Source organism: Liolophura sinensis, chromosome 3 (genome assembly GCF_032854445.1).
Source record: "Liolophura sinensis isolate JHLJ2023 chromosome 3, CUHK_Ljap_v2, whole genome shotgun sequence".
Classification (NCBI taxonomy): Eukaryota; Metazoa; Mollusca; class Polyplacophora; order Chitonida; family Chitonidae; genus Liolophura; species Liolophura sinensis.
Window position 1 is genome coordinate 22,751,632 of NC_088297.1, and position 24,074 is coordinate 22,775,705.

Consider the following 24,074-nt stretch of genomic DNA (forward strand, 5'->3'; position numbering starts at 1 on the left):
AGGACGTAAAACCGCCACACAGTAATACATTACTTACGCTACTAATAGTCAAGGATAGACGTTTTTTGAAATTCTAATATTGTTCGCATTCGGCGTTTTGAAGAAAGAAAAAGAAAATACATGTTGTATGCCCATAAAGTTTCCGCTTAAATTACCTTTCTTGGGCCAAACTGATTTTTGAATTTTCACTCTTTTGGGAGTTTTGAGAAAAGAAAAATTGCCTTTCTGCTTTACGCAATTTCTTGAAAATTATAATGATAATAATTTGAATATGATTATCAAAAAACATTTTTTCTTTGATAATTGAGAATGTTGAAATTGTGGATTTCATCTTCGGTCTTGGAAAGTTTCGTCTCCCGCAAATGCAAGTTCAGTAAAAGTGTAGCATTACATGGAGGCAACATGTGCCGCTGTGATGACAAACAATGGTCACCTGTTCTTGGTTCAAATCCAGTCAACTAGATTTGTGTTCATAGCTTAGTATTCGCTCGCGAATTAAGATTGGCATTTGTAATTTCAGAATACAGTCATTAACGCGACATTTGTCATACCACGTTAAATATAAGTGAGACTCATAAGTGAAATACAAAATAATACATGAATGACGGAAACTTTGTATGCATCATAGGCTCTTTATAGTGTCGCAAAAACGTATTCAAACTAATGGATGGACTAATTTGAATAACGTTGGAGTGCTTTCGGTCGAGGTGTAGTCTGTTTCCCACCCAATGAGAGCTCGTGGACATGCTCGTATATGCTGAATAAAAAACGGAAATATTTTTTCCCATTTTTTAATATGTTCACACGAGGGAAAAGTCTACAAACCCAGTTATTCTCAAAATGGGTCTCTGTGACAGAGTGGTTTAGTGTGAAACAAATTTCTGAGTCAAACATTACACTGCAAAGTTCCTATATGGATGGAGCAAGTTTGCTAGCTATTATACTCTCAAAAAATTAACCAGTTGATTTTAACAGAAAGTCTGTTATCTGAGTGATGCTAGAATATATTCTGTTATTATAACATAATACTGTGTCTTATTCAACATAATGTTTTGTTAATTTAATAGAATCTTTATGATGAATTAATTGAATATATAACAGAATAATTTAATCTAGTGGCAGAATGCATTCTAACATCACGCAGACAACTTTCTGTTAACGGATTAATTTTTAAGTGTTTGTTCTAAATCATTATTGTTATAGGTGTCCAGCATGATAGTTCAGTGACGGCAGCATTTTGGCGTCATGGGCTCGTCCTGAAACAATATATGTACACAAACCTAATGGGTCCTCGTCGTCATGTGATTGAAAAGTTTTTAAATACAACGTTAAACCCCAAGAATACATACATTTATAATGATTTTGTCTGCAGCGGTGAATCAATTTTCAAATGAGGCATCGGTGTCTACAATTGTATCAGATAAAGATCTGCGTATCTGTAACATTTTTGTGATGGTAGACTATCACGACGATGTCTCCTTGTAACAAGCCGGGCACAATGCCCACATGTTTAGTGCTGCCTCATTGGAATGCCATGCCAAAGTCAAGAGACACGGCGCCCCATCCAGTTACTTTATACTGACAGCCTGCAGATTCAATACTCGGTCCACTTTCCTTATGCTGAGCACCAAGCGAATTAGTGTAAAGATTAAAAGAGGCGAACATGCAACGTGTTTATAGCAGTATTTCAAAGTCCGTTACGTCGCAAACGGTGTGCAACAAGAGCTTTGGTATGAAATCAACGAAATTTTTAGGCCTACATATTTTATTTCTTCACTTCAGCAGACGTACGAAAACGTACATGATGCATAAGATGGAAAGCTTCTACAAAATTTCCATACTCCTTCTGTTAATACCTGTGTGCTAAAAATGCACGAAGTGAATGTAGGTGGGCTGTAAAACATAAAAAGCTAGTTTTACTCTATAAAAACTACTGTGTACGAATGGCACATGGCACTGAGGCAAAAATGCACATCCGCATTATTTTGTGTAGCAGTTGTACACAAATTATGTAAATTGTGCAAGACATCCACATTGACACCATGTTTCTGGTACACGTTATACTGAATGTACAAATTTGTGATACTTTCTTTTGGAGAGAAAATGTATATAATGATAATTAAATACACAGAAAAGATCCATGCTTTGAAAGCCGTCTTTATATAAAATGCTGTATCCAACCTTATAAAAAGGAACCCGACAACTGGGTCGTCTCGGTTGACATCATGTAGGTTACTTTTGCATTGAATAGAAATTTGAATTTTGTTTAGAGTCGTGCTTTCATTTATTATTCGTTTCGTTTCATGTCACGAAAGGTTATCCAATGCGCTTGAGCTATTTTGGGGGTCATGACGGTAAATGTCACAAACCAGTCGGTACCTTGGTTGCCTGTGATGGCGTATGTAGCGAAAAGATTTACACCTTGTAAGATATCCTACATTCATGTATTTAACAGCTCCTAATAATATTTAGGCCTGCTTAGGATTACTATGTTAGATATAACATACATATTCTATTAAATGTAACTCTACTTAAGCTTCTATTACCCGGTTCCCTCCTACCATAATGTTAGCCGCTGTCGTATAAGTGAGATATTCTAGAGTACAGTGTAAAATACCAATCAAATAAATAAATAAAGGATATTACGTTGAATATAACACAGTATTATGTTATAATAACAGAATACATTCTACCATCACCCAGACAACAGACTTTCTGTCAAAATTAACCAATTATTTTTTTGAGTTTACCAACTGTAAAATGTTTGTGTCGTCAACTAAATATCGATTGATTATACCGACATCTTCCATAAATAATGGGTGTAAGGTTTACGAATAATTCACAATTCATAATTGTAATTTTTTGTGCATTCCTAAAAAAAGTAGTAGTATTTAGTATACTACTAATTAATTACTAATGATTAAAGTTGTCATATTTTAGTATGGCTAACGGTTTTAATATCCTGGTACAGTCCACAAATGGCAGCCGTGTGGACAATTTAAGACTATATTTGACAAATAACAGTTTTAAACGTTACATGTAAGTACAGTCGACATGTAAACGTTGTAGAACTCTGGCTCAGCCCAGTAATAACATGCAGTGTTAATATTTAAATAATGGGCACAAATAACATCTGGAAAGAAAAAATCAGTGAAAATAAAACCGACACAGTCCACGAAGATGTGTTGCGGTGGTTTTTGTGTGTCTCACATTGCTTTATAACCTGCATCTGCTAAAACCAGTAAACTGTCGTCGGCGGAGCAAAATTAACTAAAATCGAACACCACCACTCGACGCACACAATGCATCATAACAGGGGGTGTATAAAGTACTTGCCACATGTGTTCAGAGGGCAGGTTGTTGTATTGTCCACTGAGATACATGTATATAGCCTCTTAAGACCTCCCCATCCCTCTCCACGCCTCCAATCTATAACACGTCGTTGTGATACACAAGTTGTCCGTTCGTTGAGTCTTGTCCGGGCGTTCTTGGCAGGTAAGTACATACCACAGTAGACTGGAACATATAGGGATTTTTTTTTTTATTTTTATCGACAAGTTTGATGGTGGTCACAAGTAACCAGTGAAGTGTGGATTATCAAATCCTGTTTGTTATCATGAAATTAACAGTAACATGCAAAAAATGCTAAGGGACCAGGCCTGGGGACCCTTAGCTGATAAACATGTAAAAGTGTTTACTATATAAACATGCCCAGTTGGGCCTCCGTGGCTCAGTTGGTTAACGCGCTAGCGCAGCTTGATGACCCAGCAGTCTCTTATCAACGCTGTCGCTGTGAGTTCAAGCCCAGATCATGCTGGCTTCCTCTCCGGCCGGATGGTCGTGGGTTTCCCCCGGGCTCTGCCCAGTTTCCACCCACCATAATGCTGGCTGCCGTCGTATAAGTGAAATATTCATGAGTACGGCGTAAAACACCAATCAAATAAATAAATCAAATTAAACGAAAGGAATTAGCTTAATGTTTACCCATGCGAGTATTAACAACGCCGTATATTGTAAAATAAGCATAAATGAATCAGTAGAGAAATTAGTCAATCATTCAGTCTATTAATCAGTCAGTCTGCATCACTGTCTGTCTTTCTAGCACATAGAGCGCGAGGCGATTTTGTCGCAGCAATAAAGAGAGGGCAAAACAAGAAACCAACGAGAAACATACAAAATGCACATCCGTACTGAAATATTTAAACAACTATTTGAAGCCGACAGTTTTTTCTTTTAGGTTTTCATTTTATAACTGAAATCGTCTTTCAGTGACCTCGTTAAGTCACCTTGTTCACGTACCCATGGCGAAGGATCATGTCACGGTAATCTGGATTGACTGACACTTTTATCATGTAACTAACGTCTGATGTGTCAGCAATTATCGGACCGGGAGTCACTGTGCCTAGGGCATTGGTCGGAGGCTCATGGGTTATTACACGTCCCTGGCGTGCTAATCACCTCGGCCACGAAGGCCCCTACTAATGTTTCTGTCGCAGGGTGAAATATTACAATTTCAAGTAAAAACACCATAGCTCATCTTATAATTGTGAACAGTTTAAACAATTTCACAATATGTGAAACCGATGAATGTTTACTTGAAATTGAAACAGTGTACGTCTGCTGACAGCGTCCATTAATCTGACGCAGATATCTAATTAACATAATCCAGAATGGCCAATAGAAACGACCGTAATATCGTACGCAAGACATGGCGTGTTGTTGTCGTTTGCCGTGGTATTTTTCTCGTTCATTGGCTAACACGGATTAAATCACTTTTCACTCGCACCAGAAAGCCAGTTGTCTTTCGACGGAACTTCGGGTCGATAGATTTGAATGACCTGTCTTGGAGAAAGTAAGTTGACGTGTACGTCAACACCAATAGCAACCGATTACTCTCCACGAGACTTGGCGCTCCGCTGAAGAAGAAATGGAATGAAATGATCCTAGATGACAATGGACGCGAATAAAGGCGGTTTCACAAGTTATTGACCACTTCGATTTTTCATGATAAATATCGCCTTGAACTGCAGGTGTCACCAAGATTCACCAGGGGTCATTGTCAACTCATCACATGGCCGACTAACGTCCAGAGCACTGACTGAATTCCTTGATCAAATTTATTTATTTCATTTATTTGATTGGTGTTTTACGCCGTACTTAAGAATATTTCATTAGCGTTATGAAATATTATTAGCATTATGGTGGGTAGAAACTGGGCAGAGCCCGGAGGAAACCCACGACCATCCGCAGGTTGCAGCAAGACCTTCCCACTTACGGCAGGAGAGGAAGCCAGCATGAGCTGGACTTGAACTCACAGCGACCGCATTGATGAGAGACTCCTGGGTCATTACGCTGTGCTAGCGCGCTAACCAACTGAGCCACGGAGGCACCCCCCTTGATCAAATGTGATATTGATTAACTGTCAGTCTAATTAATGGCGTTTAATATTTATAGTTATTACTTGATTTCGCAGAGTATCTCTCACTTTTGTAATTTATATATTCATACGAAAATTGAGTTACATATTTGAATAGAGCCTTTCTAATTACGATTTATGTCGTTAACTTCCTCGGGTCTTCAAAGCGGAAGACTTAGTCCTTCAAGGTCGTATGAACAGGTAAAGAAATGAAGCGTGCATGAGTGTCAATGCCGTGATGATCATTGTATACTGGCCGTGACCGCCAGTGACCTATAAAGGTTTATATCAGGAAAGTCCATTGAGTGATGCTTTACAATTTGTGTCTCCAACTAAAATGGGTCGAGGACGGCAGATTTGAGGACATCCCTACGACATCAGCGGCAGGAATGTGCACGGAGCTGAGGTTTTCTTTTGCACACGAGATCTAGGGCCACGCCCAAGAGGGAGTAGCTACTGTGATATAGATAACTGTTTCCTGCATGGGCGACAGGAGAAACACATTCTGTAATGGCTGATAACATACTGCGGATAAATCAGGCTCCATTTTCGCGAAACCTCTCGTGATAATTTAGTACTATACTTAGTGTAGTATTTGAAGTTTCCTGAAACCGGGCCCTGCCCTGCCTATGGGATACAATGTGAGTTCTGAGCAGATCTTACTATGATTTTAAACATCATAAATTTTTTCCACGATTGATTTCCACCCCTGTTTCCCCTAAGTGTGACAATATGACCGCATCTGAAGTAAGAGGGGCGGGCTGACTTGACATGTTTACTATGTAAACCTGTCATATGTTTACTACAGCAAACAACTAGTAAACTCAATCATGTTTACTAGCCTGTTTGTATTTATGGAAAATGCCTAGCACATTACTATGTAAACGTTTCGCATGTTTATCACACTAAAGACATCTCTACTAAACATAGTTTTTAGGAATAAACAGCACAATGCATTTCCAATCTGTATATAACAGAAATCTGTTTATAATCGAAACATTGATTTTTAGTGGGCTAAATTGATTGTTTCATTCATTTTCTCTTAAAACTAAGTTCATTTTACGCCTGACACTTATAATTTGCGACTGCGTTCGGGTTTGCGGGTAAGCCAAGAAAAAAATACACCGACCTTCGATAGACACCTGACCAACTTCAGGCCGCAGCCGACACAGTGTGAATGCTTTAACTGGAAGAGATTCCACACGATATGGCTATGACATACATATACACAACGATCAAGAAACTATCGAATAGGAAATCTCATTTTCCGCAAGATAATTACTTATTCCTCGTCTGTGCAAATACACTATATGTACTGCTGATTCGGTATTTAGAATAAGCAGGTTACATGCTCTGTATTCGCTTGGTGATTAATCAGTGCTGCTCATCCATAAAGAGTAATGGTAAAAACTGCTTCACTATAAAGTCCTAGCATACATTGTGTTACTGCAACCATATTAGTATTATGTCACATGGTCAACATAAGCATACATTGTGTTAACTGCAACAATATCAGCATTATGTCACATGGTCAACATAAGCATACATTGTGTTAACTGCAACAATATTAGTATTATGTTACTATACTACCTCTCTGCACTCACAAAACCATGCTGTTGGAATAGCAGAATAAGTCTGTCATATGTAACAAATTGTGCAGCATTGACATAATCTGTTCTGGCATTGCTGGCAAAACATAATGTCCGGTCAGTTTAACAGATTAGAGTTTAGTGTGCAATTGAACATAACCATGTCTTTCAGATACCGGCCGCCATTAAAAATGGACATCTGTATGATGTGTCCGATCTTTAGGGTGTTTTTATCCCAGAAGAGTTTATAAATAGGTTCCTTGAACTTCTATCCTGTCGAGCGTAAGTGTGAAATGGTCCGACGGCCATTGGGGTTGATAAATACATGGTGAATTGTTTGTATCATACATAGGTTTATTCTTGCATGACTTAAACCAGACAGCAGGATATGTTCTCCAGTATTAGCTGTGATAAGTTGTAGGCCAGAACTTCAACAAAGTGTGGCATGCCGGATAAAATCATGTGTACAGAGCTCAGTAGCATGCGAGCTGATATGCGGATAGAGGATTAAAGGCGTATAACCGTTTTTAACAGTTGATAGCCTATATATATATATATATATATATGCATGGATGCATTCAACGCTAGTGTGTTGTCATCCTGTTGATGTTGTTGAAGATTGAATTATATGACTAAATATAGAAAAGCTAACATGTATGAAAGTATACAGAATTACATAATGGAAAGGGAAAAAATCGCATCTCTTCTTTCAAGTTTTTGTGCAGGCAATGAAGCAAGTATATCAATTTGTATACACAAAGGACGGTGTGGGCGTCAGCGACATGCTCCAGATTGCTGGCGGACAATTCGTCGTCTGACGGTGCTAAAGGGAGAGAAAGCTTCAGGTAATGCGGAGTACCATGCCCACCCGAGGGTGAGCCCTGAGAGCGCTACTGTGATTGGTCAGCATGGGTTGGCTGGTGTGGAACAGAACAGTCACCCCGACTGGAACAGAAGGCAGACGACCACACGGCACAGTGGAAATCAGCATGGATCCCGCCGACAGCACTCCGTTGAAATCTGGACAGATGGATAGGAAGAGGAAAATGATCGAAACGTTCTGGATATTCTGGGCCATAATGCTTGTGGTGAGTATTGTACCTCGTACTATTGTGGATTAGCGTATGACTTTAGCGGGCGTGGTACAGGGTAGTAACAAACGTGATGCAGAGCGTCATCTTCATCTCTCTGTATACATGTACAATTCCCACACGGTCTGGCACAGCCAACTTGCTAAATCGATAATAGAAGGCTGTATGTCTCTGAAGCGATCGCTGGCACAAATTCCTCCCTATCATCACTTCCTTGAGTCGTAAACAGTGTTAAACAGCAGTTCACTCGACATTTCCAGTAAATAAATTATCACGGGAATCGTTTCTACAAATATTAAAGGTGACGTGTAATTTTTAAGAATACCTTTAACAGGTGCAAAGATAAATATCTAATTCCCACAAAAGTTATGCTCAAAAAGTGATTCTTGAAAATATTTTGTCTCAATTCTAATAAATATACACATCATTGAGCCGGTCTAGTGAAAGTAGAGCGACGACAAGCGATAGCTGGTAAATGGCCACACATAAATAACTTTGAGTAAGGCCTTATGTTAGTTTACCTCAGTTAGGATTTTGTCTTAACTATTTATGTTAATGCTTATATAGTAACAAAAGACACGTCCCCTCTGGTTGAAGCAGAATTCGATAGAAATTAAAGTGATGTTAACTGCATGTTTAATGTTGTTTTGTCAAATTTTTGACATACAAAAACTTTATAACAATGTAAAGGGACCAAGGAGAATTACTTCGATCTGCTGTCATAAACCAATCATTAATTTCGAATACTAGTAATTAAACAAACAAAAAAATAGAAAAAAAAACAAAAAAAAGCAAAAAACAGGACATGTACATTGATCATTATCAACGCCGTCGAAAATACTTTTTTCTTCTTACAGTTTCTGCTTTGTAAATCTTACTATGAGCCAACCACAACAAATACTCTTGAGGACACGAGCTAGTAAATGGAAACTTGAGCCCTAACCTATATTCAGGAGTGTTGGTATTGTAACCCCAATGTCAAGACGTGTGAAAAGAAAATATAAAAGACATACAAATAGATGTCAATAGCCTAAAAAGCACCGAGAGAAGAAAGTATCACACCCCGGCAAACACATGTAGCTGTTAGAGCCCTAGGTGTCATATGATAGTTTAGCGGCAAAGCAATTAGTGGAAGAAAGGATCAACCATTACAGCACTAGCTGCTAGCGCGACATAGAAATGATATATGACATTCGTAGCAAAGTAAGTGCTGACAGAGATCGGGCACTAAACATCACAGCAACAGATGTTAGATCTTCGTGTAAAGATGGTGTGAAAACATGAATAATTAGATTAGATTAACAGACATCATACCATAGGTTTTACACATGACGACAACAAAAATATTGAGTATTTCTAGACAACTGACGTGTGATAAACTGCAGTTAATATTAGTGTTTTTTTTTAAACATAACTCTATTTTGTTCTATGCACGGTACTAAGGGGTGTTTAGGCTGTTACTTTTTTAAGAATCTCCATGGACAGTTAGAATAAAACTCTACATTGAGAGAACCCGGAACTTTACAGGTTACGTGTGACCATTTTCCGACTATGACCCGCTGCTTTAGTTTTAATGCTTTACACTGTAGTTTACATTGCCACAAACTTGCGACAGTAGGGAATCGTAGTAATACACGTCCCTTACTAGACTTTCATATACTATAATTGGGTTTTTTTCTTGTACCTCCAATACTTGGTTTTTCGTGTCGACAGTCGTTAGCTGATTTCGCATTAATTGTATTGTATTAGTTTTCATATTTCATACTGACAGCTCAAGTCACCCGTGTCCTGTTTTTGGGGTATGTGAGCGCATGGTCTGCTTAGTGTCCTATAGTAATAGAGAGCTCTGGCTCATCGGCAATAACCCACTTACATGTACAAAATGTCCACCACCTCTGATATTCAGTGGTTTTCATCTGAATTCTCCTTAATGGCTTGGTTTTTCATTGTTGTTTCCTGTAAACGTTTTCATTATTGCATACAGGTAAACGTCCGATAAAACTGAAATGACAACTATTATATCTTTTAATACCGTAAATGACCCAAAATTTAGCGCATATCTAAGTTGCACATTTTGCCTATTCTTAGCAGTCTGTTCGTCTTAGTTCGGTCTGTGTAGGTTTCCCTGGCAGGTAGGATAATATCGTCTTTAAAGACAAAGGAAACACTAAAAATCTCCCAATATGGACAAAAAAGTTGAACAATATCCTAAAAAATATATCACTATTTCCCCGGAAAATATTTAATGGCCTTTCATCTGACAACTGATTCGTGTTACTGTGTTCTTTGCCTTTTTAGCACTAAAAGTAAAAATTTTTAACTAATTCGCCACTAATTTTTTTTCACGCAATTTTTGGGGTCATTTACCGTAGAAAAAATAAACAGTGGCGGGTTAAGCGCATCACCATTGTGTCCATATGGCCCCGAAAGGATTAGGACAATCGATCTATCAACCCTCAATCAGTTTTTTTGTCACCAGCGGGCCTTTTCATGGAAACACGTCAAGGCGAACCCCGTTGGAGTAAATTGGATGGTCGTTGACAACTGAGTGACTTACGTAATCCAGTGGTTTAAGATCGATTTCGTTTTGAAGCACATGGAGATTGGCATAGAACACGTGTGGGGTATCGATAAATTAACAGCTGTCTTAAAAGGCCAGATGCCATGTATAGAACTGTTCTACGACTCGAAACATCCAGTTGTACCTAGTTCCGTAAATCTACGTGTGATTGCGTCCTGTTGTACCTAGTTTCGTAAATCTACGCGTGATTGCGTCCTGTTGTACCTAGTTTCGTAAATGTACGCGCGGTTGCGTCCTGTTGTACCCAGCTCCGTAAATGTACCCTGTTGGTCACGTGAGGCATCACATGCATGTGTTACACTTTGAAAATGGCCACCACCGACTAGACCAATGGGGCGGATAATAAATTCATCGATATATGGAGGCTTAGCCCGAATTTGTTCGACCCCTCTTGCAAGGCACAAAAAAAGCAGATGATGTATATGTGGATTTGTCTATCCTTTCATTGAATAGGAGTATAAAGTGAAAAGCTGGATGAATAGGACAAGAAAATTTTCCAAGAAACCTTAAATTTAAAAAAGACAACTATGTTAGTACGTGGGAAGGTCTTCCAGCAGCCTGCGGATGATCGTGGGTTTCACCCTGGCTCAGTCCGGTTTTATTTTATTGGTGTTTTACGCCGTACTCAAGAATGTTTCACGCTTACGACAGCGACCAGCATTATGGTGGCAGGAAACCGGGCAGAGCTCGGGGGAATCCCAAGACTATCCGCAGGTTGGTGGCAGACCTTCCCATGCAAATAATGGCGCTTACACTACTTCCCTATGATGGCACAAACGTAGAAGGCGGATTATAGATTAACAACTCTGACGTCAATATCCAGAGTTACTTTGTTTCTAGTTCACAACGTTTCCGGCTATTAAAATCTGTGTCTGGCAAAACTGGACCAATCCTGTTTTTTTAGTGTTGGTTTTTATTTTTTTTGTACGCTAAAATGTTTGCAGTTTAAGCTGTATATTTGCATGCGCTTTATCGAAGTAGAGTATGCCGTGTATTTTTTTTAACTGTATAGTTTTTCCTATATCCATCAAAGGCGCTTATTTTCCACGTCCACATTCTTTATCTGCATCTAAATTTTTTTTTTTTGCTATACCATACATTTTATCACAAATCATAGTAGAATGCATGACAAAGTTGCGGTACTTTAATGTGAGCGAAAGTGACCTTTTAGCGAATGCATGTTTAGATTTGCCTCAGGCTGTTAAACTATTTTCACATTAGAAATGTTAACTGTTTTTCTTTCTGGTTTACTAGTTAGGATAGATCCCAAAATACCAGTACAAATTCATTTTGAAAAGAAAAAAAAAACAAAAAACAAAACAAAAAAATTATAATATAAATATAAATAAAAAATTTTTAAAACTTTATAAGACAAGCTTAATCTGCCATGATGATCATTACTCACGTAACCAAAATCGGTGTTGATTGTTTTTTACCAAAATTATAGATGATTATATCCCTGGCTCTGGCATTGTATAGATGCTGGCTTCATATTGTGTGATGTGTACAGTCACGACTAGAGCATGGCATTCATCATGTTTAGTTATCAAGCGATTTACACCTGTATTATAGTTTTTTGTGTATTTACCATTCATAAAAGAACGATCATGACAAGAAAGGCGCTAGCAAAACCAACACAAAAGTGCGTAAGTTGGATTTTCACCAAAAATTTGCCTTCAGTGCGCTTTATTTCTGGCTTGGAATGTTGTGATGAGCGTTTTTAGCGAACTTAACTCATAAACAAATGACAGTATGACGTCATTAGAGGGAGAAGGATAGGAAAGGACATAAGGATGAGAAAATATATCATATGAATGATAATTGCTTCTAATTAGGGGGATGCTGTTTATGAGTTTATGTTCAGAGTGATAACAGACACAATTTACACGCAAATGTGTTCTGCCGACGACGTGACCTCGTGTTAAATATGGTTGATGCCATATGTCGAAAGTGATAATCACGCTAGTAAGTTGTACATGGGCGATATTCTATCCAATGAAAACAGTCTCTTAAAATAACGTTGAATGACGTGAATATCACGTGTCACACGTAAAACCTCGCGTGACAACATCGCAATTTGAATTACATTTGAATGTACTTTGGGAGTAATATTCAGCTCTCACTCCTTTGCTGCACAAGGATCAGTTGTCTTCAGAACGCCAGAAATTACCTCCGAATTCGTTAAACACAAGTTTTCATTGAGAAAACGTTGACTTACATTGTTGTTGTCTTTTTTTTTATCCCATTGCAGTTCATAGGGAGGTTGTCACGTGTCAGCTACTCACGTTTTCTGAAGTGTGTCCTTTGTGGGATTAGTCATGTGTTTCAAGTTTTGGTTTAGATACTTTCTTTAGCATTTTTGCATTGCGGTTATCCTCTTGAAAAACGTGAAACTCCACGTGCTAGATGAAAATCGTGATCCTTTATACATCCATTGCTAAACTGAATAACAGCCAATTAGGAACTCATTGATAAAATTAATCGCAGCCAATTGTTTGTTTGGTAATTTATTACGCTCCAGTTAACTTTAATATTTATTTAATAAAAACAGAAAAGAAAAAGCGTACGGGCTTGGTGACAATAAACGATGGACGACACTCGTTGGCCCGTTTGCACAGCCCTTTGCTCGTGGAATACTAGCAGTTGTCTGACGCCATTGTATAGTGCGCGCATTTAAATTGTAAATACCGAGCACCTATCCGCCATACACTGAGTTTGGATCAGCTGACTAAAAAATCTGAGTTATACAACTAACCTAATTCATCTTAGAAAAGTCATATGAGTCGTATGACGAGATCAGCCGAGGCATGAAACTCATCCAGTTATATTGTTGACCCACTTAATTAGTCGGACTCAGTTTCTGAGTTGAATTAGCTCAATTGTATAACTCAGATTTTTAATCAGTTAACCCAAACTTTTCTGTCAGTGTATGCATTTGGATGGACTAAAGAACCAGCTTAATTCCTTTCCATTATAAATAACGACATTATTTTAAATTGGTAAGTTGTTAACAGTTCCGATTTTTTTAAACATTCGGAAAATGTGTTGAATTATCGATGTGTTGAATTACATCAAAGACTCAGCAGAATTTTGTAACAAAATTAAAGACATTCCAGGCACAGCCCAACTGATCAGTTACGACGTCATCGACCTATTTACCAATATCCCTATAGAAGAATCCCTAGACATCATGAACAGCTTAACAGCGGACAACACCCTCTCAACACAGCCATGAAACCTGACAGCATAATCAGCCTTCTGGACTCGTGTATGCATTCCACCTATTTCACGTGGGGGGGGGGGGGGGGGGACATATATGAACAACTCCACGGTTTACCGATTGGATCCCCCCTATCACCACTTATCTCCGAAATATACATGACAGAATTTGAGAACAAAGCCTTAGCTGCAAGCCCCATCAAACCGTTGTGTTGGTTCCGTAAGGTAGATGACACATTCGTAGCACTAAACAAGACTGACAACCCCCAGTCCCTACTTGACCACCTCAACACCCAGAACAACAGGATACAGTTCACCATGGAACAAGAATGCAACAAAACCATACCGTTTCTGGATGTACTCATTAGCAAGAGGAACGACAAACTCCTCACTTCAGCATACCGCAAACCCACACACTCAGACCAATACGTGAATTACCAATCTAACCAACCTAATCGGATCAAGAGAGGAATAATATCTACTCTAACAAAACGAGCCCTACAGATATCCAGCATCAACCTCCAAGAAGAAATAAATCTCCTCAAAACAGCCTTCACCACCCAAAACCGATACCCCCCACAATTAGTGGAGAGAACGATCAGCAAAACCCTCAATCTGGCTAACAAGACCAGAGCAAGGAGACCCGACCACCCCAATATATATATAACCATTCCGTACATAAGCACTCCAAGCTACCATATAAGAAGACTCCTGCATGACAAACTGAACATACAAACAACGTTTACCTCCGCCTCTAACCTTAAAACCCTACTCAAAGCCAATGGAAAGAAACAGCCTACCCATAGGGAAGAACCCAAAGGATCTGTGTACTGCATTAATGTTACATTGTTGCCTGTTTTTGACACCACTCACTCTCTTACTGTATATATGTTGTCTTGTATCTCTGTATGTTCATAATGTTTGATAACGATGTAAGAACCTACATCGAAACGTCACCAACACAATAAATCCAGGAGTTGTTATCCATAAGTAATGCCTCTGTCAATCTATACCATCCCAATTCCTAAATGCCTCTGAAAAAAGTGTGAAATTGTTTTTAGAAACGCGTCGAAAAAACACGTTAATTTGAAATAGTTAAGGCGTTCAGAATTTTATCTTTTATTACATTTAATTTATTTTATCAGCAATTATATGGAGTGAGAATCTGTAAACTATGAATGCCGAGACTCAGCAAATGATTCTGTGAAGCCTGCGGTATTATAGCAGATGACAGGCTCATTGTCGACACGCTGGCAACTTTGAATCCAGTTGCTACTGTTTGAGATCGGATTTTCATCGGGAGGTTTCATCACGTAGAATGTATACTGTTATTATAACACAATATCCTGTCATATTCAACATAATATCCTGTTAGACTTATAGAATCTTTATGTTGAATTAATAGAATATGTGTGTTATATTTAACAAAATAGTCTGCTGCAACAACAGAATACATTCTAGCATCACTCAGTCAACAGACTTTTTGTTAAAATTAACAGATGAATTTTTTGAGTGTAGGTGATCAGTTTACACACCCATCACGTTCTGTGCCACAGAACAAGGTTCATTTTCAGGTACTCAAAAGTCAGTTGTTTAATCTCCTCATAATACTCGCCGCCATCGTATAAGTGAAATATTACTGAGTAAGGCGTAAATCACCTGTTAAATAAATAAATAAACAAGTAAATAAAAAATCACTTGTGTTTATCACAAGCAGCATAAGGCAATATGTTAGTAATTGCGTAAGAAAATGCTGTGACACCGAGTTGTTTGGCTGAAAAGGGTTTTTGTGATATCAGTTACAATGAATGTTTGGATCTATTAAGGAAAAAATGACATTGCTGTTTAGTAAAAAAAAAACAAAAAACAAAACATTGCCACTATATCACTATATTGTGACGAAAATATTGTAAAATAAACTACGTGTAACAGAACATCGTGCTTCCAATACCATGGAATAAACGTCTCCTGAGGCTAGGGCCGTGCATTTACCATGTGTTCTATAAGGTGCTAATATAAACAGTTGCAATTGCAAAACGTGGGAGAGAAAAGTGGGAGAGAAATGTATTTTTTTCTGTATTAAGCATAATTAGCACCTGCATGAATTTCCAGTGCAGAACGTGTAAAACGGCCTCCTGATTTTAACACATCAGCCCAAAGCCATGTGGTCTTTGTACTTATATCTACACAAGGATCACCAATGTATGTCCCTACACCGCCTTTGTGACAAAAGGGATTTTCAATTATAATATTGTTAATCAGCCTTATTTGGATACTAATATGCCAACAGGTCCTTGTATATAGCGTATACACAGTGACTGAGTCCATACCATGAATTCGGAAGCTGAGGTCAGACTCTACCTTTGCCTGTGGTTTGAGGTTAGATCGAGTCGGGTCAAGTCAGCTTGCCAGAGTCCGACCTCAGATCTGTAAATTTATGGAATTGAATCCGCTACAAGTTAATAAGTGCTTTACTGTGTACTGAAATTAATTTTAGGTTTGCTGTGTTAGCATGAGTCTCAAAGGTATGATCGGTTCATATTTTTGTTTCGAGTTTTTAAGTTGACACTTGAGCAGAACAGAGCACATCAAGCCATAAAACGTTGAGTAACAATAATTAAGTTAGATGTAAGTTATACACGAGCCCACTCAACTTGGGTGAGCCAACCTTAAATTCATCCGCCGTCTGACGACCTTAAAGCGCATTTGCTCACCTGAGTTGTCAGACTCGGTTCGGCTCAGCTCAGCTTATTATCAATAAATGGACATGTACATGTACTGGCTTACCAAACCGGCAAACTAGTGAAAATAAACGTAAGCCGCTTCTGTTTCGTGAAATAAAACACGTAGAAACATTTAAGAGGCGAATATAACACCATAAAAATACCACGCATAGTTAAGACATAATAATATCACAATTTTATTCCCAACACAAACCAGCTAATACTTATTAGATATATAACCATATACTGCTATACTATAAAACATCGTAAATATATAAGTTCACGATGACTACTCATCATACACAGAGAAACTGCAAGAGGGCTGCACTGGATCAAAAATATATTATGTGTTCTCGCGGTTTTTGTTTTTCCCGGAAACGACTTTTCTCTTTTTTATAATCAAAATATGTTTCTGGGTAGAGGCTAGAGCTAGCAAACATAATGGGCATGATTCTTCAGTGGCGGCAGCACTTAGCGGCATGGACACGCCCTGCCACAAGAAGACACAGTATATGTACACACATCTAATGACTAAAGGTAGATGAAACAGGTTAATAAACTGAGCACGTAGTGTAATATAACCCTTCTTGATTTTCGCGCTTGAATGAAAAAGCAAAATGAAGCATTAACAGTGCCCCCATGCGCACATTCTCTCATAAAGACATTTTCTAGTGATTATGGGATGTACGCTTGTCTACTAACAATATTTATTTGATTGATGTTTAACTTGGATGTCCTTCGATGGAAGACAAGTTGTCTACAACGAACGAAACAGAAGTGTTGACGGCTCTTATCGTCCCCACATCCCCCTCCCCCCCCCCAGGGCCTAGAAAATTTCCTGTTAAACACCGAGACTGAAACTTGCACATTTTCTGAATGGGTTTGAAGTCACGTTCATTGACATTAATTCACATACCGTTTCCAAATTTTAGTGGCAATGGCAACGATTTATAAAGTTTATATCATGTAATAACAAGGGGGTACAGCTGCTGAAATATGCCGTTATCTATAGTCTGCAGTTTTAATGTATAATTGTGTACTTTGTTCTACATGTACTAGACGTCATGCTTTGATCGTTGGCTCGGTTTCGTTCATCCATAAATATAGCCAAAGGTGTATTTAACTATGGCCTACCGTGTCACAGTTTGATGACTCTTGAGAAGGGTTTCATGATAGCTGAACATATTGGCATTGTAGTTGTAGTGCGTGGTCTGTAATTTTAAGTGCCTTTACTTTGCATTGGGACAATTCCGCTGATTCCCATGTAGATCTAACCAATGTTTGGATGGCTTAGAATTACTAGACTTCTCCAAACGAGTTGCTTGTTGGCGTAAGAATCAATTTCCTCTTCACTTCCGCCTGGTAGAACTAGCTTTAATTGCGGAAGGATATCTGTCAAGGCGGTCTGAGGAAATCACGATTCTTAATAGTGCAATCTTTAACGTGTTCAGTTTATCATCCGTTTGTGTGTGTTGACAATAGGTGCCTTTGGAAGTCGCCGAAACGATGGTCATTCCGCCTCCCGAACACGCCGGATAATTTCCGGCGAGTTCACCTTTGAACTTCGGAAATCCAGTTTACCATGACAGCATCACACGCTCGCATCCACTACCGATTTCCTTATTTTTCAAGTTTTATTTTAGCAGACTTCTTTGTTTCCATATCGTTTAGTGCAAATGTGTCAGGCAATTGTGTTTTCCATATTTACCAGCATGCATACCACGGAGCAAGTTACAGCGGGTATTAAGTTTATTTAAATACTGATTAATTTGTTCGAAGAGAAAGAAAACATGTGAGAAAATTGTTCGAGCTATAGTGTGAAGACCAGTAATCCATTACTAGGCGGAAATGCATTAGAGCCTGTGTCAGAGTTATTTATGTCTTTTATTGGTATCGAATGCCTTACAGAAAGATTTTTCACTGATAAAAAGTTTCACTGGTAGAGGAAATCATGGTCCAAGTGTTAATGACGAAGTTTTCGCTATAGTGCTGGAAAACAAGTTGTGTTTTAATGGGATAAGATGGCGAAAACGGCCTGTTGAAAGTTGCTGACAGCTGATTATTGTCAGCATGGCCCTACGGGCAATAAGGCCAAGAAAATCGGCAAATTGTCCACTATCTAGACTCAAACTGCACCTCGTGTGTCTAATTGAGTCTAATTCTGCTATACAACCCAGGGCGATATTATTTATACGATATATTCATCGTGTCTAATTAGATCGCCACGTTGGATATGTGTACAATTGCGATCAAAGCGCAACCGAGCTACTAATTTTTATTATCGACAACTGATACACTAACATGGTATACACGATCTGAATATAATTCATTCGCCTAGAACACTCCTTGTGTCTTTCCAGCATCCTTGGAAAGTGAAGACTTCTCCTGTGCATGGTTTCTTTCTAGTTTCGTATTTTACACACCTCCTCATTTCTTTGGTGTTGAATGTTATTTTGGGAATTGGTCTTGCGATGATTGACCCGGAACGTCCATTCTGGTAGGCCTCTACGAATGTTTGCTTCCCCACATAGGTTATAGTGAAGTAAGGAAACATCTAATCATGAAAAATTAACTACATATATTTCATTTGTAAAGAGTGTTTCGCCTCCACCTAGTCATAAGGACTTGACAAACGTATACCTGAAATCCGAGCTTGTCTGTTTTATCTTCAGCATTCAAAATATCGATTCATTATAATCGACCAGGTGATCGATATAGCCTATGCGGATTCAGACATAAATACATGGGCTATATATTACATGATATGGAATCGTCGATTTATAAAACCACTCCCCGCCGACGGACTCAGCCGTACAGCACAGGTACGTGGGCGCTCAGGCAGTAAATCAGCCGCTCTCAGCTACGTACAGAGGAAAGTTTTTATTAAACTCGGCAGGCCAGAAAGCAATTTCGGCCGATCTGGCGGCCGCCTTCGCAGTCTTTGCCGAACACTTCGCCCCAGGTTACGGGAGAGTCGTATAATCGATTTTCATTTCCCGGCGACTTGATCCCTGGCTAACTGAGCTTGATGTCAATGGCCCTACATTCTCTGAAGTCTTCTGCGATGCAGACCGTCAACAGCCTCTGCCATATTGTCTTTCGATGCGCTTTTATAACTCACTAAATCAGTTGTGACGAACGGACGTAATTGCTTTGGACGTGTCAAGAGCCCTTGCACATATGCAAGAGGTGTTTACATGTCCAAGTATATCTTTCAATTTCTTTCTAATTTAACTTTTAAACGCAACACAGCGCATTCAGTTAAATTGGCATGTTTAATTTGGATGACTTGTGAAATAACCATGCACCCGTTTTGCAATTTTGTTTTAGTCTAAACATTTTTTACTCCACACAGCACATTCACATAACACGGCACGTTGCTATGAACAGACGTAATTTTTCTACCACGCAAGGGACCCTAATATAAAGCATACAACTTGCTCAGGATTTATTGTTGATTATATTTTTATTTATTTGTTTGATTAGTGTTTTATACCGTACTCAAGAGTATTTCACTTATACGATGGCGGCCAGCATTGTGGTGGAAGGAAAACTTCGACTTTTTACATAAAAAAACACTGCCCATGTTAGCTGGCTCATTTGTTGCAAACAGACGCAATTGGTGAAACGGATAAACAACACTAGCACAGGGTTATTAATTTGTTTCAAGATGTAGGCCCATTTCTGAATTATATACATGAAGGTCACCGCTAAATTGTTGACTTTGCTCTGAGATAACAATCGTACCTTAAACTTAGCTTAATACTGACTTTAGTAATGAGTGGTGAGCTCAGGCTTGACCACTAATATTGGTGTTTGACATGCCAGATTACATCTAGTCTGTGGTGTGTCACAAAATTAGAAATGGCATGCTCTTGGGACGTTAACACTGCCCTTCCACGTAGAATGGGGACTTGAATGCGTGAAAGTCGTTTCTTATATGTAGGTCTTGATTCGGAATCTTGTACATGTAATTGGTTTCAAGTTGTCACGTTGAAATAGTTGGGCTCAGCCAATTTAGGTTGTTCGAATTTTATACAGGCTCATAGTCTCCTAATTTGTTAATAAGGTTGTCTTTGGAATGGCGCCCCAGTGAGGCAGCATTATACACTCAAAAAATTAATCTGCTAATTTTAACAGAAAGTCTGTTGTCTGAGTAATGTTACAGTGTATTCTTTCATTATAACATGATAATGTTCTGTCATATTCAACATAATATCATGTTAGAATAATATAATCTTTCTTTATTTATTTATTTGATTGGTTTTTTACGACGTACTCAATGATATTTCACTTATAGGACAGCGACCAGCATTCTGGTGGAAGGAAAAAAAAGGAAAAATGGAGTGTTAATAGAATATGAATAGAATTAACAGATAAAGTTTTTGAGTGTAACTATGTCTGCCAGAATGAAATTAAGGTGTGTTGAAAAGAACGTTCTATTCAAATACACAAACAAGCATTCACACAACATTTTGCTCGAAAATTTTCATATTTTCCCAGTTTCCTTTAATCAATGACTCAAAAGTTAAAATTCTGTTTCATTTCAGGGTTTTACCAACGCCATTCTTGGTCCAACGGTCGTCAGTCTCCTGTCAGTCACCAACTCCCCAATATCATACATTAACTGGATCTTCGTCCTCCAGGGTCTAGGCTTTATTTTGGGTATCCTAGGAGCCGCCATGCTGACACGTGTTGTCATCGCTCCCGTGATTCTCTCGGCCTCCATTTTTTTTGCCAGTTTTGTCAACGCTGCTCTCCCCTGGATGAGATCCTTCCCGGCGCTAGGTGGTTTCGTTTTCACGCAGTTCTTATTGAAAGGAATTGTCGATTACGGTGAGATGTCAGTTCTGATCTCTACGAGATTTGTGAGGTGGAAATTTGTGAAATTTGTTTTTGATTTGTGTACGCCGTATTAAAGACTACTTCAATTATACGACGGCTGCCATTATTGTGGTGGGAGGAAACTGGTCAGAGCCGGGGGGAAACCCACGATCATCCCCAGGTTGCTGTCAGACCTTCTCACGTACTTATGTTTTTGTGTATACGGTACCCGAAAATTCAGGGAACCATATCTTTTTTCATTCAGCCTTGTTTTCTTAGCTTTGAATTGTTTACTTTATTTGAGACGTGACTCAGTGAGTAAGGTATTCAACTCCTAACCACGAGGTGCACGAGATCCGAGTTCAATCCTGGCCATGGATTTGTGGCTTTGTGGACTCGTAAGGGCTTTTGCACAGCATCACGTTCGCCCAACAACGTCTATATTACACCAATGTGGTGTGCATATATGTACGTCACAAGTGGAAAGTTTATCAGAAATTTGGTCGGTGGCTTGCCACGGACGCTCTCTTTCCACCGCTAATAAAACTGACTGCAATCGTTTAAGTCAAGTAATATTACGCATGGCGTTAAACGGTGATCAGACAGTCATTGAAGTCAATCATTATCATATAAATCGCCACAGATTCAAGTCTTTTTTATTCCCCTCACTGGGTTTCATCACACTCACCACTGATTTCTTTAATGCGACTGTTTAAATTTTGCTTTATTTCAAATTTGTGTTGTAGGTGCTATGTATCTGTGTGGTTTGCTGTGGCCCCGTGACAATGACGTTCCGTTCCAGTTTATCTCAGTAGGTGTTGGACTTGCCGCTTTTATCGCCCCGTTCTTTGCCTATCCCGTTCTAAGCAAAGAAGCTTTCTCCGAGACAAACCACGGTATATCAGGAGGAGCCTCTACCCTTCAGTGTGAAACTCCAAGCGATTCACTCTTGGGCAACGCTTCCCTGACAGCAAACCTCTTTCCAGCCCAGTGCATGGCACAGCCCACAAACGTGGACAACATTTACATCCCTTTTCTAATCATCGCAGTAGTGATGCTGCCACCAGGTGTGGCTTTCGGCCATTACGCCGTTTCTGACAATAAACCGGAAGAGACGACATCGAACGCTAGTTACGATGCCTTACCGGAATTTGAATCGGAGGAAGGGTTGCTTAAAAAGCGGACTAACTTCTTGTACTGGTTAGTTCTGTGCTTGCTTATGGTGTTTTATGTGCCATACGGTGGAGTGCTGATAACATTCAGCCACCTATTGGCGGCGTTTGGTATGAAAAGTCAACTGCATCTGTCGGCCTCCACCATGGCGTTAATGACTTCAGTCTACTGGGGTTGTTTTCTCTTGGGGAGACTTCTCAACACGCTCTTCTCCACGTACCTGAACCAATTCGTCATAAATCTGTGTAACTTTGTCGGACTCTTCGTGTCCATTTTCATCTTAGTATTTCTCGCTGGCGAATCGGAGCCGGCGTTGTGGGTCGGCACCGCGCTTATGTCGCTCTTCAACTCGGGGTTTCTTCCGGGAGTCATGACTTGGATCGGTTCTTACGTTTCACTGGAAGGAAACGCGATATGCTTGTCTCTGGTTGGTGTGGCAATTGGTGAGCTCTTTATTCCGTTTTTGGCAGGATACGCTTTTAATATATTCGGATCTATGTCCCTGATGTACATGGTTTTGGGCATGTCGATCTTTGAATTCGCCGTGTTTGTAATTCTCTGCATCATAGTCTGTGCCAAGTTGAAAGACAAAGACGGTGGAGGAAAGATTGCTCAGTCCCAGTACGACGCCATCTCACTAACAAATGAACACTGATCATCTATAGCTATCTTTATTTATTTATTTGATTGGTGTTTTACGCCGTACTCAAGAATATTTCAGTTATACGACGTCGGCCAGCATTATGGTTGGAAGAAACCGGGCCGAGACCGGAGGAAACCCAAGGCCATCCGCAGGTTGCTGGAAGGATAGCCGGGGAGGAAGCCAGCACTGAGTTAGACTTGAACTCACAGCGACAGCCTTGGTGAGAGGCTTCCGGGTCATTTCGCAGCGCTGGCACGCTAACCCTGACAGCCAGGGAGTCCCTACCTGTACATGTAGCTACATGTATATGTGACATTGGGCACGGATCACGTAATATGCCATATGTTTTTTTGTTTTGTAAATTTTGGTGAGCAATAAATGTTTTATTCATATGCACAATCACTGCATTTCGATGTCAGTGTGGTTTGACCGCAAGTGGATCACCCAGGTACTATCCATAATAAAGTCGGCAGCTTTGGCCCTTCCTCGATTAACAATCAGTGTAAGGGAGTGGGCTCCAGAGTTCATCGGGTCATTGTCAGAAACCCATTACATCTGGTATCGTCTACTCTGTAAGTGAGATGTTATATCTGGTATCGCCTACTCTTTCATTAGGGCGTTATATCTGCTTTATTTATTTATTTGATTGGTGTTTTACGCCGTACTCAAGGATATTTCACTGCATTATGGTGGGAGGAAACTGGGCAGAGCCCGGAGTAAACAAACGACCGTCCGCAGGTTGCTGGAAGATCTTCCCACATACAGCCGGAGAGGAAGCCAACATAAGCTGAACTTGAACTCACAGCGACCGCATT

General features: G+C 39.4%; 1 protein-coding gene across 1 annotated transcript; it reads left to right on the forward strand.

Moving 5' to 3' along the window:
• Positions 1-7,913: 7,913 nt before the first annotated feature.
• Positions 7,914-23,271, forward strand: LOC135463469 (sodium-dependent glucose transporter 1A-like). The gene is made up of 3 exons (XM_064740727.1): positions 7,914-8,093; positions 21,170-21,455; positions 22,190-23,271. Exons 1-3 carry the CDS (start codon positions 7,914-7,916, stop codon positions 23,269-23,271), a joined length of 1,548 nt encoding a protein of 515 aa, XP_064596797.1.
• Positions 23,272-24,074: the final 803 nt, after the last annotated feature.

Coding starts and splice junctions, on each gene's coding strand:
- LOC135463469 (XM_064740727.1), top strand. CDS start 7,914: ATGGGTTGGCTGGTGTGGAACAGAACAGTCACCCCGACTGGAACAGAA. Junction 8,094..21,169: donor TCTGGGCCATAATGCTTGTG/GTGAGTATTGTA, acceptor GTTTCATTTCAG/GGTTTTACCAACGCCATTCT. Junction 21,456..22,189: donor GAAAGGAATTGTCGATTACG/GTGAGATGTCAG, acceptor TTTGTGTTGTAG/GTGCTATGTATCTGTGTGGT.